Source organism: Aedes aegypti, chromosome 3, assembly GCF_002204515.2.
Source record: "Aedes aegypti strain LVP_AGWG chromosome 3, AaegL5.0 Primary Assembly, whole genome shotgun sequence".
NCBI classification, from domain to species: Eukaryota; Metazoa; Arthropoda; class Insecta; order Diptera; family Culicidae; genus Aedes; species Aedes aegypti.
Window position 1 is genome coordinate 132569888 of NC_035109.1, and position 18952 is coordinate 132588839.

Genomic DNA, 18952 nt, shown 5'->3' on the forward strand with positions numbered 1-18952 from the left:
CGGTCTTATAAATAGTCCAGCCACCCTCTCCAGGCTGATGGACGAAGTATTGGGATACGGAGAACTTGAACCGGAAGTCTTCGTTTATCTGGATGACATTGTCATCGTAAGCGAAACTTTCGAAGCACATCTCAATAGTCTGCGAGAAGCGGCACGTCGGCTTAAAAACGCTAACTTGTCCGTTAATTTAGAAAAATCCAAATTTTGTCTCAATGAACTTCCTTATCTTGGCTACTTATTAACCCCAGATGGCTTAAAACCGAATCCTGATCGCATCGAAGCGATCGTGAATTACGAGCGGCCCACCTCAATTCGCGCCCTTCGACGCTATTTGGGGATGGCGAATTATTACCGCCGCTTCATAAGCAATTTCAGTGAGATAACCGCGCCTCTCACTAATTTGCTTCGTAAAAAGCCAAAGACAATCGTTTGGAACGAGCAAGCTGAAAAAGCATTCATTGACATCAAAGAATGCCTAATTGCTGCTCCAGTTCTATGCAATCCTGACTTCTCTCGACCGTTTCAAATTCAGAGCGACGCGAGTGATACTGCGATTGCGGCAATACTGACGCAGCAGTATGACGAAGGAGAAAAAGTTGTCGCATACTTTTCTCAGAAGCTCACTCCTGCTCAGCAAGCGTATGCAGCTTCGGAGAAAGAAGGACTTGCTGTTCGGTCCGCAATCGAAAAATTCCGACCTTACATAGAAGGAACTCACTTCGTTGTCATTACTGACGCATCGGCGCTCACATACATCATGCGGGGAAGGTGGCGAACTTCTTCACGTTTAAGCCGATGGAGTATCGAGCTACAGAGCTACGACCTCGAGATAAAGCATCGACGGGGGAAAGAGAACATTATTCCCGATGCACTATCAAGAGCCGTTGAGAGCATGGATGTTGAAGACTCAGGAGACACCTGGTACTCCGATTTGATGAATAAGGTGAGAGAGTCCCCCGAGGACAATCTCGACTACAAAATCGAAAATGGAAAACTCTTCAAACTTTTGCCGACTAAAACCGATGTTTTAGATTATACACATCAATGGAAATTATGTGTGCCTCATGATTTACGATCTCAGGTGCTAAAAGAAGAGCACGACGACTCATTGCATATTGGTTTCGAGAAAACATTAGACCGAGTGAGAAAATTGTATTTTTGGCCGAAGATGTCTGCTTCTGTCCAGAGGCACGTCCAGCATTGTAGAATATGTAAGGAAACGAAACCGGCTAATGTTTCTCAACATCCTGAAATGGGGAAACCAAGACTAGTAACCAAGCCATTCCAAATATTGTCCATTGACTATATTCAATCATTGCCCAGAAGCAAATCTGGCAATGCGCATCTCTTAGTCCTTCTGGACTTGTACTCAAAGTGGACAGTGTTAGTACCAGTGCGAAAGATATCGACTAGTCTAACCATAAAAATCCTTGAAGAACAGTGGTTCCGAAGATTTTCAGTTCCGGAGATCTTGATATCGGACAATGCGTCGAGCTTTGTCAGCCACGATTTCAAAAGCTTCCTTGAGCGATTCCATGTGAAACACTGGACGAATGCTCGACACCACAGTCAAGCCAATCCTGTGGAGAGGCTAAATCGTAGCATCAATGCGTGCATCAGAACCTACGTGAAATCGGACCAGAGGTTGTGGGACACTCGCATTTCCGAGGTAGAGCATGTGATCAACACAACTCGACACTCATCGACTGGTTTCACACCTTACAGGATTGTGTTTGGACATGAGATTGTCTCTTCTGGTGACCAGCACATCCGAGAAGTAGACGTAAGAGATTTGTCTCCCGAGGAACGAATTGAGCAGAAGCAAGCTGCTGATAGCAAGCTCGCTGATCTCGTTCGGAGAAACCTCGAAAAGGCACATGAGCACAGTCGTCGCAATTACAATTTACGGTACAATAAACCCTCACCGGTGTACCAAGTAGGTCAGCAAGTATATCGTCGAAATTTCACTCAGTCATCTGCAGCAGAATCCTATAATGCTAAACTAGGTCCAACTTACATCCCTTGTACAGTAGTCGCACGTAGAGGAACTAACTCTTACGAGATAGCTGATGATCAGGGGAAGATCGTCGGAATCTTCTCCGCTGCTGATCTTAAGCCAGGAGTCGCAGTTTCTGAATGAGTTGTCTTGTCTGTCCATGTCAAGTCATTGTCAGGTCAGTTGGTGAATTCCACCCAATGTAGTATAGTCGTTTTGTCCGAGATAAATAGAAACGTCCTTAGGTCCAATCTTTGTTGCATATTTAGCAAAATTGTCGATCGATCACTAAAAGTAAACAAATCGTTGAGAGAGAAAATTAGGTAGAGACTCAAGCTTGCGTGTTAGGTGTTTGTGTAGATGTTTTTTTGTTCATAGCCCCAATCCCCATCAACCGCCATTGCATTCTAAAGGAGTAGCGTGCTCATTGAAATTGTCGAAATGTCCAAGGTAATTAAAACAGCTAAATGCAGACAATCAATGCGCTTAGTAGCAATTTTAACCGGTTTAGCTCCGCACTCAAGAAGAATACAATATTGGCAAATTTTCAACGCAATAGACCACTAAATTTACAAAATTTCCCAGAAATTCCGCAACAACACTTAGCACTGCGAACCACACGAAGCTATTTGAGAGTCAAATGGCTATTGTGTTGCTTGAGAGATGCTCTATCAGTAAGCGAGACCGAGAAAGGTATAGGTTGATTTTCTGGCAGTATACGAATAACACACCCCTGAAAGTAATAGGGTAAAGCGCGTAAAATGGTACTTGTTCGAGTTTCAGGAACTAGTTTGCTATTTTGTTGAATTTCGCGTTCATAATGCTACTTTTCACATGAGTCGAGTCAAACATGAAAGGTGTTGTCCCAAACCTGGGCTTATTTTGTAAGGGAAAGTTTAAATGAAAATAAAATTTATCTTAGATAAAGTTTATTTTCTAGAGGGAGTATGTGGTAGTGTTACCGTTTGTAACAATAAGCCTGTTAGTTTGTAAGTTTTTGTTTTTTCTATTATTATTATTTATATATCTCCGTGAAATTTTAAATTTAAATCCTATTGCATGCCATAAAAACACCCCTACACCTGATATAAATTTAGTACACTACACTACAATAAAAACTAGCTATAAGTAAATGTATAACAGTTAGAGTTCAGTGGAGGAAAAGTAAGAGAAAAATACTACCCAACGATAGAGGGATTAGGCATCGGAGAAGGATAGATTCGGTCTATTTCCTATAAGGATCCAATTCGAAGTGGACGTTAGAAGTTAAAAGAAAGTTAAAAGGAAGTTAAGAGAGTTAAGAAAGAGAAGTGAGGAGCGAAGAAGCGAATCAGGTTATATTCGTGAATTTAGGACCCGTGGAGTTTAATTCAGGAAACTCCTTCCGGATTGAGTCCCTTAGAGCCCACTAGGGCAGTTGAATCCAGGTTGGTAGCTCCAAGACCAAGTGACCGAGTACCCAGAATTTCGTGGCAGACGACCCGGATTTGAAGGACGCTAACCTCCAGGACAGGTGGTTTCCAGGAGTCGAAGCCAACGAGCGTCCATTCCTAGCACCCCGTTCAGCTTTTCCACGCTGTCAGCTCCGCCGAACAAGCTCCGCAGTCTACAGTACCGCCACCCCTCCAAGAATTCCCGAACATACCGGCCGGTTAAGTAAAATTATAATTAATAACCACACTACACTATACACCCACCCACACAGTTATGTACATTTAGGTCAATATAACAGTAAAATTGTGAACCACTACAGTTTTCATTACACCCATCCCAATATCCGAGGTCTGATTAGCCTACTAGAGAACTCCAGCCGACCTTGAGACCAGAGAGGTGCTCCAGATCGCGCTAGCCAAGAAAAGAGGTCCTTGACGCACCCAACCTCAAAAGGCAGGCCGTTGCTTAGCCAAGCTTGCCGAGGTCTTTGTCCTGGTAACCCACGTGTTGCCCAACCCTGCAGTAACAAGCTAGATATCAACGCTATGAATTTTGATTTACATGCAAACAGATTAGAAACCTAAAGTTTCTCGTAGTTTTTTGAGTAAAACAAATGTTGAATGTAATCAATAATTTATATTTCTACCCAAAAATGTTCACTTGACTGCTTTAGTCAAATTGATATCAATGAAACTACAAATCATCGCTTTGGATTTTGTTTTATAAGCAAGCAGTGTCAAATAAAGAGTAATTATTATTTTTTTATTAAACTAAAGTCTGAGTGTAACCGAAATACTCTATTTCTGCTAAAACATTTTCTTTGCACTTCTGCAATAACTTTCATGTCGATAATACTATATGTCATCGCTGAATTTTCCAAAATGCTTGGAAGTGTTTATTGCTAAATAACTTTGGGTACAGTTGCCCAACAGTTATGGATCAACCAAGGGTCATTTTTCAGAACAAAATATGATTTAAAATCATGATGACGCCATACAAAACATAATTACCTCCAATAGCACTGCAAAATATAGTTGTTTTAGAGATTACACCTCAAAATTCGCGGTTATTCACCAAAAAGTGTCGATTTCGCTCGAAATTCCGAACGACGTCCACCCCACAGATGTGGATCAGTGTGTCACGAGGATCCCTAATATGGATCAAATCGACTCATATTATGGATCAAAACACTAAAACAGCATTTTTTCTACGAAGTAAACGAATGGTGTGTTAGTGAAAGCATACGTTCTGGCGATTGATTCGGAATAGTCTTATCTTTGATTCATAACTGTGGTATGGCTTTCAATGCCCCACAGTTATAAATCAACGCTCCTGGGAATACGGTTGATATTTTATTTTCTAAGGACGGAAAAATATGCTAAAAGCATATTATGATGGATTGTGATGCTGTACAGATTTATGGTTCACGTAGGTAAAATGTGTTCTGCTTAATAACAACTCTCATTGATTAGATGTTCCCGTTTTAATCCAACTTTGATTCATATCTGTGTGCTATCCATAACTGTGGGGTGACTGTAGAATTTTTTTTTTTTTTTCGAGACGATTAAATTGGACAATGATGCTTGAATGATGACCCTATGTCACTGTTTCGTTCCGTACACTAGTTAATCCCGTTCGATTGAGCCCAGAACGTCAAATTCACTAGTTGATATCCTAATGAACATAGTTGCAGAATGCTGTATCTGGGTTTAAGCTCATTTTCATTACCCTTTCAGTTGCTAAAAGTTAGGCTCAGCTCACCACTCCCGTACAATCACATATATGCATGTACCTTGTACCGCAGCTCGCCCAGCGTCATAGGTGCCTATGATGCGCTTAGTGGCTACCATCCAGCTATGTTAAAGATACACTAAGCAGTATTGCAAATCTACTTCAGATAGCTAAAACATCAACTTTCTCAGTTTTAATCTTCATACAACCTCCTATAATGTTGTTCGCTTGGTATCAAGTAGTGTTTTTGACCTTCTGGGATCAATTGAACGTAATCAACAATTTCCCTGACCCAAACAGGAGATGATGTGGTGTTTCCCATATGTTTGAGCTGAAAATCTTATATTAATTTCAATTCAATTGCGCCAGCTCATGGAACGACCAAATGAGCTGAAATTTTCAGGAAGTCTTCCTCTATCCCTAAGGAATAATCCTAGGGGGTGCCCCGTGGAATTATACAACTTTATTTTTCTCCCATTGATAGCAGTGTTGATAGACTCACACTCAAAATCTCAATCAATACGCTCTCCCGTGAGAGCAAACTCATTAGAGATCTGTTTCGCAAATCTCACGCTTGAGATTTTGATGCAAAATCAACTCAATCAACTCAAACCGTAAAAAATGATTCAGTCGCAAATCCCGGCAAAAATTTGTGAAACCCGAATGTTGTTGTTTACGTTAGAAAGGATTACTATAATTTTACAAGACTAACAATAAATTTTTGCCATGTGTGAGTAAACTGTGGAAATACGAGACAATGAGTCAAAAAGTTGAGCCAACTCATCCATGATTTTTTGACTGTTGAGTTGCATGATTGACAACTCACGCATGATAAATCTCAAGAGTGAGTTGTGAGAAATTGAGTTTTTCACAACACTGATTGTTAGCACCCCCCACTGGGCACAACCTTAGTGGGCTTGTCGAACAGTGACAGGTCTGAGAAATGTCAAAAGCAATTGAAGTTTAGGGATCAAAAATCAAAGAAGAAGAACTGAATTGATGCTGAGAGTTGCTAAAATTTGGAATAGTTGTAAAATCTATTGGAAATTGGAATTTAATGTGAATTGAAAATAAAATTAAGCCTAAAGTTTTCGGATTTGTAAGTAAAAATGAATTAAATTAAATTATATGATGATTGAATGAATTTATCGTAAATAGGCTAGAATTCACAACGCCAGAATAAAATATTTGTCAGGTCACAGAAACCACATGAAGAACATCAATAATGTAAGTAGTTGTATGGTTAACAAACTTAATTCAATAATTGAATAAATTATTTCCAGTTTTGAACTGTATGCTACAAAAAGGTGTATTTCTTCTACGTGTCCTGAACAAAATTCTCAAAAATTATTGATATGAAGCCTGCAGAAGACGGACATAACCTTGAAAAGACCGGCTATGATTGTGCGCACTGCGAAAAGCCGAATCATGCAGATGATAATATGGTGCTTTGCGAGAAATGCCAAAAATGGTTCCATTTTATGTGTGCTGGAGTAACGTCGGACATCGAGAAGCTCCCTTGGTCGTGTGATGATTGCCGAAAAGCGAGCAAAACAGCAGACAATACCTCCAATCAAGGCGAAAGTGGTACAATATTGGAAGTTTCCGATTCGACGGACCAACGAGCAAATAACGACACGAAGACGTCGACGGCCGACGAGGATGACGAAGAAGAACGGAAGCACCAGAAGGAGCTATTGCTGATGAAACAAAAATTTGAGCGGCAATTCGAAAGGGAAAAGGAGAAAATGATGATGCAGATCCGTCTGGAGAGAGAAATGCTGGAAAGAAAGAAAGCTGTAGAAGCGGAATTACACAAGATGCGGAGCGAGCTGTACGAAGAATTTCATGGCAGTCTCGACCCCTTGGACCAGGAGAAGGGCGCCGCAGGTGGTAACATCGTACCAAGTCAGGAGCACATTGAAGCGGATTTGGAAAAGTTGTGGAGGGATAAGCTGAAATTCCAAAATGATCAGCTCAGGCCTGTTGCTGATCCCCGGGGAGCTTTTCCCAAATTCTCCACCCCCAAAGACGTGCCAACGCAACTGGATACCATCAACAATAACCAAGAGTCGTCAGAAAGTGGTCCAAAGGAAGTAACGCCGCTTCGAAACCCGCAAGTTCCAGCAAGTAAGGTAAACAAACCGTCTTTACCGATTCCTTCCTTTCGTCAACCGGAGGTTGATTCACCAAACGAAGTACGGATGCATCAAGAAAGCCAGCCTGTTACGAATGCCAATCCGATACCAACAGTCTTGAATGATCGTCGACATCAGGTACCAACCGTGTATCAAGAGCAAGAGTTAACAAGAGCCCAAATCGCAGCTCGAAAAGGACCCTTCGCTAAGCTGCCAGTGTTCACAGGCCGACCAGAAGAGTGGCCACTGTTTATCAGCAGCTTCAACAACGGGAACGCGGCTTGCAACTGGACTGACCTGGAGAATCTTGGAAGGCTTCAAGAAAGCATCAAAGGGCCTGCACTGGAAGCTGTTAGAAGCAGATTATTGCTGCCGGAATCAGTTCCAAGGGTGATCGAAACGCTACGGCACCTCTATGGCAGACCGGAACAACTGCTTCATTCATTGATGCAAAAGGCGAGGAGAGCAGATCCACCTCGTACTGATCGTCTCACCACCTTTATCAGTTTTGGAATGATTGTTCAACAACTATGTGACCACCTGGTGGCATCAGGAATGGTCGACCATCTCGTAAACCCTATGCTCATTACAGAGCTTGTAGAGAAGTTGCCACCTAGCACGAAAATGGAATGGGTAAGACACAAGCGTCAACAGCCAGCAGTGGACCTCAGCACGTTTTCGAATTTCCTTTCCGAAATTGTTTCGGAAGCAACGGAGGCCACACTCTACACCAATCCTCGAATCGACGGGCGACCCAATCGGGAAGGCAAGGAGAAAAGGTGTAGGATCAAGGAAACTGAAGGATTTCTAAATGCACATGTAGGAGTGGAGCAGTCATTCATTTCATTTCATTTATTTGGCTTTACATCAATTATCTTGATAAAGCCTCGCCAACAATATTTCGCCAATTCCCTCGGTTCATGGCCGCTTCTCTCCATCCTCGACTGTGACCCACGCTCTCCAGGTCCTGGTGTACCTGGTCCATCCACCTAGCTCGCTGCGCCCCACGCCTTCTTGTTCCGACCGGATTCGTGGCGAACACCATCTTTACAGGGTTGTTGTCCGGCATTCTTGCAACATGCCCTGCCCAGCGTATCCTTCCAGCTTTAGCTACCTTCACGATACTGGGTTCGCCGTAGAGTTGAGCGAGCTCGTGGTTCATCCTTCGCCGCCACACGCCGTTCTCCTGCACGCCGCCGAAGATCGTCCTTAGCACTCGGCGTTCGAAAACCCCAAGAGCTTGCAAGTCCTCCTCGAGCATAGTCCACGCCTCATGCCCATAGAGGACTACCGGTCTTATGAGCGTTTTGTACATCGTGCATTTGGTGCGGGGGTGAATCTTTCTTGACCGCAGTTTCTTCTGGAGCCCATAGTAGGCACGACTTCCGCTGATGATGCGCCTTCGTATTTCCCGACTAACATTGTTGTCAGCTGTCAGCAAGGATCCAAGGTAGACGAACTCGTCCACCACCTCGAAGGTATCCCCGTCTATCGTAACACTGCTTCCTAGGCGGGCCCTGTCGCGCTCAGTTCCGCCAACCAGCATGTACTTCGTTTTCGACGCATTCACCATTAGCCCGACTCTTGTTGCTTCGCGTTTCAGGCGGGTGAACAAATCTGCCACCGTTTCAAATTTTCTCCCAATAATATCCATGTCGTCCGCGAAGCAAACAAATTGTCCGGATCTCGTGAAAATCGTGCCTCGACTGTTAAGTCCGGCTCTCCGCATGACACCTTCAAGCGCAATATTGAACAACAGGCACGAAAGTCCATCGCCCTGTCGTAGTCCCCGCCGAGACTCGAACGAACTGGAGTGTTCGCCCGAGATCTTCACGCAGTTTTGCACACCGTCCATCGTTGCTCTGATCAATCTTGTGAGCTTCCCGGGAAAGCTGTTCTCGTCCATGATTTTCCATAGCTCTATGCGGTCGATACTATCGTATGCCGCCTTGAAATCGATGAACAAATGGTGCGTAGGGACCTGGTACTCACGGCATTTCTGGAGGATTTGCCGCACGGAAAAGATCTGGTCCGTTGTCGAGCGGCCGTCGATGAAACCTGCTTGATAACTTCCCACGAACTCGTTTGCTATAGGTGATAGACGACGGAAGAGAATCTGGGATAGCACTTTATAGGCGGCGTTTAGGATGGTGATTGCACGATAATTTTCACACTCCAGTTTGTCGCCCTTTTTGTAGATAGGGCATATAACGCCTTGCTTCCACTCCTCCGGTAGCTGTTCTGTTTCCCAGATTCTGACTATCAGCCGATGCAGACAAGCGGCCAACCTGTCCGGGCCCATCTTGAAGAGTTCGGCTCCGATACCATCCTTGCCAGCGGCTTTGTTGTTCTTGAGCTGTTGAATGGCATCCTTAACTTCCTCCATCGTGGGAGCTGGTTGATTTCCGCTGTCCGCTGTGCTGACGTAGCCATCGCCTTCGCTGTCCTGACCTTCTGTGCCTGTGTTCTCTGCGCCATTCAGGTGTTCATCGTAGTGCTGCTTCCACCTTTCGATCACCTCGCGTCCGTCCGTCAAGATGCTCCCATCCTTATCCCGGCACATCTCAGCTCGCGGCACGAAGCCTTTGCGGGATGTGTTGAGCTTCTGATAGAACTTCCGCGTTTCTTGAGAACGGTACAGCAACTCCATCTCTTGGCATTCCACCTCTTCCAGGCGGCGCTTTTTGTCCCGGAATAGGCGGGTTTGCTGTTTCCGCTTCAGTCTGTATCGTTCCACGTTTTGCCGCGTACCATGCTGCAGCATTGCAGCCCGCGCTGCATTCTTCTCCTCTAAAACCTCTTGGCACTCCTCGTCGAACCAATCGTTTCTTGAGCTCCGTTCCACATATCCGACAACGCTTTCGGCAGCGTCGTTAATGGCTGCTTTGACTGTCCTCCAGCAGTCCTCAAGAGGGGCCCTATCGAGCTCGCCCTCATCCGGCAACGCTGCCTCAAGATGCTGCGCGTACGCATTGGCGACATCCGGTTGTTTCAGCCGCTCGAGATTGTACCGGGGTGGGCGTCGGTACCGTACATTGTTGATGACGGATAGTTTTGGGCGCAGTTTCACCATCACCAGGTAGTGGTCGGAGTCAATGTTGGCGCCACGATAGGTTCTGACGTCGGTTATGTCGGAGAAGTGCCGTCCATCGACCAAAACGTGGTCGATTTGCGATTCTGTCTGCTGAGGTGATCTCCAGGTGTACCGATACGGGAGGCTGTGCTGGAAATAGGTGCTACGAATGGCCATGTTCTTGGAGGCGGCAAAATCTATCAGTCGTAGGCCGTTCTCGTTCGTCAGCCGGTGGGCGCTGAACTTTCCAATCGTCGGTCTGAACTCCTCCTCCTGGCCAACCTGAGCATTCAAATCTCCTATGATGATCTTGACGTCGTGGCTTGGGCAGCGGTCGTACTCGCGTTCGAGCTGCGCGTAAAATGCGTCCTTGTCATCATCAGTGCTTCCGGAGTGTGGGCTATGCACGTTGATTATGCTGAAGTTAAAGAATCGGCCTTTGATTCTTAACTTGCACATTCGTTCATTGATCGGCCACCACCCGATCACGCGCCTTTGCATATCACCCATCACTATGAAAGCTGTTCCCAGCTCGCGTGTGTTGCCGCAGCTCTGGTAGATGGTATGATTACCTCTAAACGTTCGCACCAATGCTCCTGTCCAGCACACCTCCTGCAGCGCTACGATGTCGAAACCGCGGGTCTTCAGTACATCGGAGAGTATGCGAGTACTTCCAATGAAGTTGAGAGATTTGCAGTTCCACGTACCGAGTTTCCAATCGCTAGTCCATTTTCGTCGCTGTGGTCTTTGCCGATTGTTCCGGTCCGTATTCTCTCGTTGACGTTCCTGTGCTGATGTGTTTTTACGGTTGGCTTGCAGGGCCTGACACCAACCCCCTAGATTTCCGGAGGACCATTCCCCCTAAATGTTCGGAGGGCCATAGTGCGCAGTTTAGCTTAGAGTCCTTCTCTGGCACTCGGACGATGATCAGCCGCCCCTGACATGGGGAACAGACGCTGTTGTGAGCCGCTCCTAACGTGGAGTACAGACGCTCCAGGTTTGCAAAAGCAAACCCCCCCTTCCCTGTCAGCATACGACCAAAGTTCCCACCGGGGGTTGGTTACCCGATCTTCCCCAAGGTTACTCGTACCCCGGCCAGTACCACGAGGAGGTAGGGATAGGAGTTGCTGGGCAAGAGGCTAAGGACCGCACAAAGGGGTCTATTTTATTCCTGCAGGTACACGAGGTACCAATGGTACGCCATGCCCAGCCATTTACCGCGCCTGGAGCAGTCATCGATTCCATCGATAAACCAGCACAATCGCAGGCCGTGTCGTGGATGCAATAGTATGGAACACCGGACCCGTGTCTACGAGGATTTTCGTAAGTTGGTCTGGGGCGATAAAGTAAAAATTGTAGAGAAGTGGAAAATTTGCAAAATGTGTTTAAACGAACATGGCGAGTCACGCTGCCGATTTAAGGGACACTGTAACGTCGGCGAATGCAAGGAAAGGCACCATTCCCTTCTGCACCCACCAAACTCAATTGCACCTCTACCTACGAACTGCCACGTACACAATTCGGAACAACATCCTGTTATTTTTAGGATGGTTCCGATTAAACTACACCACGAAGGACGAAGCTGTGACGTCATTGCGTTTTTAGATTAAGGTTCTTCTTATTCCCTTATGGAGGGTAGCGTTGCCGATCAATTAAAGCTAAAAGGCGCATGGGAACCAATACTTGTGAAGTGGACAGCAGGTATGCGTAGACTAGAACGAGAATCTAGGCGTTTTGATGTCTCTATTTCATCAAGTGGATCGAACGAAAGGTTTCTCCTGCGAAACGTTCACACCGTCCAAGAGCTCCAATTACCAGAGCAAAAGATCCGGTTCGCCGAAACGGCGGCCCGTTTCAAGCACCTTTGTGGGTTACCAGTAGCCGATTGCCTAGGTGGTTCTCCGAAAATTCTTATCAGCCTAAAACACCTACACGTGTACGCGCCTCTGGAGTCGCGTATAGGAAACCCAGGAGAACCAATTGCAGTCCGTACGAGGCTTGGCTGGACAATATACGGCCCTCAAGGAAACGGTAATGTGGCAACGGGGTTCGCTGGGCATCATACGGCTGGTGAATTGTCAAATATCGACCTCCAGGAACTTCTTCGAAAACACTTCACGTTGGAGGAGTCTGGCTTGATTGTTAACGTTCTACCAGAGTCCAACGAAGATCGTCGAGCTAGAATGTTGTTAGAACAAACGACCACACGAGTCGGTGAGCACTTCGAAACTGGTCTTTTATGGAGAAACGACCAACCTCAACTACCGGATAACTACCAGATGGCACTCAAGCGAATGAAGAGTCTGGAATACAAGTTAGCAAAAAACCCAGAACTGGCGCAAAACGTGGAGAAGCAGATTGAAGACTATCAACGAAAAGGATATGCCCATATCGCTACCAACGAAGGATTGATGGAAGGTGAAGCAGGCAAGGTTTGGTATCTTCCTTTAAACGTTGTGCTGAACGTGAAAAAGCCGGGAAAGGTCCGGCTTTTCTGGGATGCTGCGGCGGCAGTACAAGGGCGGTCGTTAAATTCTGAGCTGCTTAAAGGTCCCGATCTTTTATCTAGCCTTCCATCCGTCATGTGCCCCTTCCGCGAGCGGCCAATCGCCTTCGGTGGTGATATTGCTGAAATGTACCACCAGGTACGCATTCGTGAATGTGACAAGTCAGCCCAGAGATTTTTGTATCGGCCCTGATTCCCTGATGCGGTCGAGGCTATTGTCAACAAACACTATGTCGACGACTATTTGGACTCAACGTTTACAGTTCGCGAGGCTATCGAACGGACAAATCAAGTCGCTTTCATCCATTCAAAGGCCGGATTCAATATTCGAAATTGGGTTTCGAACAGTACGGAATTTCTCCAACATTTCGATGGACAACCGGATAATCGATTGATCCACTTCAACTGCGACAAGTCCAGCTATACGGAAAGGATCTTAGGTATGTCGTGGAATACTTCGAAAGATGTCTTCGTGTTTGCTGCCGTTCTGCGCGATGACCTGCAATCATACCTAAGGGGAGAGAAGCTGCCAACCAAAAGAACATTGTTGAGTATCGTCATGAGCTTTTTTGATCCGCTGGGTCTGTATACGTTGTTTACTGTCTTTGGAAAAATGATCATCCAAGACCTTTGGAGGAATGGCTGCTCATGGGACGAGATAATAGACGCTGATTCGGCGAAAAAATGGTCCAGATGGATAGCGTTGGTGCCTCAAGTACAGGCTATGGAGATCCCGCGCTGCTACTTCTCAAAAGTGAAACCGTCTGACTATCAGAACCTTGAACTGCACGTATTTGCAGACGCGAGTGAGGAGGCCTATGGATGCGTCGCTTATTTTCGAATTTTCGTGAACGGACAACCGAGAGTAGCGTTAGTGTCGGCGAAATCCAAAGTGGCGCCGCTACAGTACACATCTATCCCCAGAATGGAACTTCTGGCTGCGGTACTCGGTGCTAGATTAGCTACTGCTGTGAAGGCCAACCACTCGGAGAAGGTGACGAAGGTCATTTTCCATATTGACTCCGCAACTGTGCTTTCCTGGATCCATTCAGACCACAGGAAATATAAGCAGTTTGTTGCTTATCGCATAGGGGAAATTCTGAGCCTTACTAACCCACATGAATGGATTTGGGTCCCCACAAAAAAACAATATAGCTGATGTGTTGACAAAGTGGGGGAAGAATGGCCCACCGCTAGACTCTGATGGAGAATGGGTGCGTGGTCCTGAAATTCTTTACAAAGCGAATGAAGAGTGGTTCGAACGAGAATTACCAGCTCCGGGCGTGAGTGAAGAATTGCGAGCTCATCACTTGTTCCACGAAATTGTGTTTTCACAGAACCTGGTAGATACTACTCGATTCTCGCGCAATGCTATTCTGGTTCGAAGCCTTGCTTGCGTATTTCGTTTCATTTCGAACTGCCGGAAAAGGGTTCAAGGGCAGCCGATCGAAACCTTTCAAGCTAATCCAAAATTGGGAAAGTCGGTTATACGTGATGTATTTTCCAGAAAAGTTCCTCTTAAACGTGAAGAATACCGACTAGCTGAGAACTACTTGTGGAGAACAGCGCAGCAAGAAGGTTTCGCTGATGAAAGGAAAACGCTGTTGAAGAACAAAGAATTGCCACAATCTAAGTGGCATTTCATCGAACGTTCTAGTCCGCTTTATAAATTGGCTCCTTTCCTTGATGAAGATTCGTATGGAAGGTCGCTCGGCTTATGCTGAATTCATTTCTTTCGAACAGCGGTTCCCAATCGTGCTGCCAAAGGGTCACGACATTACCTCAAATCTGCTACTACACTACCACGAAAAATTTGGCCATGCAAACCGTGGGACCGTGGTGAATGAACTGCGTCAATGGTTCTATGTCCCACACGTTCGGGTGGCCATTTTGCGAGTGATGAAAGATTGTTCGCGGTGTAAGATCCAAAGATGTCGTCCAGAAGTTCCTCGGATGGCACCACTCCCAGTGCAGCGCCTCACTCCTATGTTACGTCCTTTCAGCTATGTAGGGGTTGATTACTTCGGCCCTGTTGTCGTTACGGTAGGACGACGGTCCGAAAAAAGGTGGATCTGCCTGTTCACATGCCTTGTAACCAGAGCCATCCACATGGAAGTGGCCCACAGCCTAAATAGCCAATCGTGTGTTATGGCTATTAGGCGGTTTATTTGTAGAAGAGGTGCCCCTCTTGAAATATTTTCAGATAATGGCACAAATTTCTTGGCTGCGAGTAAAGAGTTGAGTCAACAGGTTCGGTGTATTGAATTAGAATGTGCTGATATCTTTACCGATGCTAGAACTCGATGGAATTTTAATCCACCAGCAGCGCCCCATATGGGTGGAATATGGGAGAGGCTAGTAAGATCGGCAAAGGAAGCACTGAAAGCTCTACACGATGGTGGGAAATTAACAGACGAAATCCTGCTTACCGTTTTAACCGAAGCTGAAGATATGATTAATTCACGCCCTCTCACGTACGTACCACAAGAATCAGCTGACGTCGAAGCTCTTACACCGAACCATTTTCTCCGTGGACTGCCTTCGGGGGAGCAAGACCAAGTTAGAACTCTAACGAATTCGGCTGAAGCTTTACGGGATAACTACAAGCAGTCGCAAAAGTTGGCAGACGTCCTGTGGCAAAGGTGGTTGACGGAGTATATACCAACGATTAACCATCGTACCAAATGGTGTAAAGAACAAGATCCGGTTAACGAAGGAGAACTCGTGTATATAGTCGACGGAAACAACCGAAGGACATGGATCAAGGGCATCGTGGTGAAGGTCATCAGAGGAATCGATGGAAGAATACGTCGAGCATTGGTGAAAACATCCAAAGGAGTGTATCGACGTGCAGTCGCCAAGCTTGCGGTGATGGAGCTTAGGAGTAAATCTGATCCAATATCTGATTCTGGACCAGAGTTACGGGAGGGGGAATTGTTAGCACCCCCCACTGGGCACAACCTTAGTGGGCTTGTCGAACAGTGACAGGTCTGAGAAATGTCAAAAGCAATTGAAGTTTAGGGATCAAAAATCAAAGAAGAAGAACTGAATTGATGCTGAGAGTTGCTAAAATTTGGAATAGTTGTAAAATCTATTGGAAATTGGAATTTAATGTGAATTGAAAATAAAATTAAGCCTAAAGTTTTCGGATTTGTAAGTAAAAATGAATTAAATTAAATTATATGATGATTGAATGAATTTATCGTAAATAGGCTAGAATTCACAACGCCAGAATAAAATATTTGTCATGTCACAGAAACCACATGAAGAACATCAATAATGTAAGTAGTTGTATGGTTAACAAACTTAATTCAATAATTGAATAAATTATTTCCAGTTTTGAACTGTATGCTACAAAAAGGTGTATTGCTGTAGCGCCGCCTGAATTCCGAAATTTATTGTCAACTGAGTGGAAGATATCAGGTTTATGACCAAGTTCACCAAACATGATATCATAATATTTAGAATAGTTTTCAAGTTATTTGCCCAAATTACTGTCCTCAATTGAGGACGCTGGGCGTTCGGCACTTCTGTCCTCAAAATAGAACGCTGGGCGTTAACGGGTTAAGAAAGTTGAAAATTAACCAAACAATTGTTATCAGTTCTATCTTTACTGAAGTGAGTTTTATCCTTTGTCGAGTTCACTTTTAAGGTTTGTTCAATGCTGTAGCACTTTATTTTATTTATCATTTTTTTATTTATGGATTTTTGTAATTGTCTTATCAAATGATTCAGTTTTTTATGTATGATTTTTTTTTCATTTTATTTAAAACTCAATTTCGAAATGTCCTCCATTTTTATAACCTGTAAACCATAATGTCCTTATTTCCAAAATATCTTTCTGAGAAGGCTACATGCAATAAACTTAAGATTAATTAAGATTAGAAGTTCTTCTCATTATTTATGATGACGTTATAGACCATAGAAAACCCAAATTCAAAGCAAATGCTTTGAATTGATTACCTGCTTTGTTCTTGTCCACAGTTGATCAGTAGAGGTTTTCTTATTTCATTTTGTGTGGGGAAAGACATCTGCTATATCTACGAAGACAAAAATGTTTGCGCTTAAGCCGTCAGTTTTAGATATATGGTGTCTGCGGCAAAGCTTCTCCATACTTTTCAGACATTTTTTTCAGTGATGGGAAATTAGTGTGGCCCACATAGTTTACGAGATCAAAATACAAACTTTTTTGTTGACACATTTAGGCCTATACAATGTTTTGGAACAGCCAATTTTGAACAACTTTGCCGAAGAGCCCAAATTTCTATGGTTCGCGAGCACTGATTTTTTAACAAACAATCCTAGAAAATCACTTTTTTCTTGATAACTTTTTATACGATAATTTCTCGCAGAAACTTTGTTTCGAGCACTTTTAGTACTTTTGATTGCGGAAGATATTACTGTTTTTGCCGATGATATTACTTTTCTATCTCTTATGGTTGAAGAGTTATCAGAGTTTTTCTTCGACAGATTAGTTGTTTTCAAATGCCGATATCTCTGAAAGGCGCAAACGGGTTCTCAATCCTTTGTCTCCATCAGAAAGATAATCTTTTTCACTGGGCATGGTGAAAAAACTGTGAGGATGTTTCCGTTATTTGGAAAATAATATGTTTTGAAACGAAAATCGTCCATAACATGAAAAATAATCGAGATGGCTCCACGCATTTAATCAATGTCGCTTTTTGGCTCAAGTGCCTCAGTTGTTTTTCGTGCTGCATCCGTTGCAGCCAAATACAGCTGCACAATGGTGTCTTGTAGTTCGTTTGTAGCTGCCTGTTTTTCGCGATCAATCCTAGCATCAAGAGCGGCCACCTGAGTTATCAACATAAAAATATTGCTCTGCACGTTGGCCAAGTAATCCTGCGCTTTCTTGGCCGTTTCCGGATCCTCTTTGCTGATCTTGTCTGCCATATTCACGATATCATCGATGACCTCTCTCAAAGCAGGTTCGCCATATTTCGTTGCTTGCTCTTTCACAGTGCTGGAAATGTTTTTCAGCTTTCGCGCCAATTCATCGGTGTTGTTTTTGATTGCTCGAAGCACTTCTTGATCTAATTGATAACCCAAAACTTTCTGAACGCCCTGATGAGTATCTTCAATTGCTTCGTGTATTTTAAGACCAACGTTGAGAATTTTGGTCAAAGATGAAGGAGATGATACCTCAAGTGATGCGACAACAATCAGCTTATCCGGAAGAGAAAAAACTGTTCGTAAGCACGCAAACGAATTACATATTGTCGCTCATTACATACCTGATCGGCAACTATTGCCAATGCAATCCGTAGTAATTTTGTCATTTTTGTTCGGTCGATGTATGCAGTTTAAGATCTAGAAATGTACTGGCAGCTTTGTAGGTGATCATGATATGTTTATAAGCTATTGAAAACCAGACAAGCTGAAACAGTCTAAGTTGGTATTCTCTTCTTCTTTTTCTTCTTGGCATTACGTCCTCACTGGGACAGAGCCTGCTTATCAGTTTTGTGTTCAACGGGCACTTCCATAGTTATTAACTGAGAGCTTTGTTTGCAAACTTTCCATGATATGTTATGCCCAGGGAAGGCAAGGTAATTGCCATTACGAAAAGATCTTGGACCGACCGGGAATAGAGGCCAGTCACCTTCAGCATGGCTTTGCTTTGTCGGTGGTAATCCTTCTTGGACACGAACTGAGCAATCAGTTCGATGCACTAGACAAATTTTCCGAACACCAAATCGAAGCAGTCTCTAGCTGAAAGAGCCTTGATTCAAGTAAGGAAGCAAAGAGTGCCGCCTATCGTTGTCAGTTGTTCCGAATTTGGGGGATTTAGGCAGGAGAACTTTAACTCCATTAGGGGAATCAAGGTCACCTTCCAAATCGCAAAGAAATGACAATCTTCTGTTGCCACGATTAATGCGTTATATGTTTAGGTTAAGTAAATTGAAAACGTGTTTTTTTCTCTTATAAGCAGGTGAAATCAACTCACCTGTAAAAAATCTGAACTGCTACGGCAAATGAAATATAATATGTTGTTCACAAAATGTTAATAAAATCTTGAATTTGTTTTACCAAATCAGGATGATAGTGTTGTCTTTAAC

General features: G+C 44.2%; 1 protein-coding gene across 1 annotated transcript; it reads right to left on the reverse strand.

Moving 5' to 3' along the window:
- Window positions 1-16627: 16627 nt before the first annotated feature.
- LOC5571083 lies at window positions 16628-18239 on the reverse strand. Its single transcript, XM_001659473.2, has 2 exons — window positions 18131-18239; window positions 16628-18062 (listed from the first exon to the last, which is right to left on the reverse strand). Exons 1-2 carry the CDS (start codon window positions 18173-18175, stop codon window positions 17544-17546), a joined length of 564 nt encoding a protein of 187 aa, XP_001659523.1. The 5' UTR covers window positions 18176-18239; the 3' UTR covers window positions 16628-17543.
- Window positions 18240-18952: the final 713 nt, after the last annotated feature.

What these genes read in the sequence shown, in the direction of transcription:
- LOC5571083 (XM_001659473.2), bottom strand. Translation starts at nt 18,175, where the DNA reads ATGACAAAATTACTACGGATTGCATTGGCAATAGTTGCCGATCAG. An exon ending in TGGCAATAGTTGCCGATCAG is followed by an intron (nt 18,063 to 18,130) that starts GTATGTAATGAG and finishes CTTCCGGATAAG; the next exon opens with CTGATTGTTGTCGCATCACT.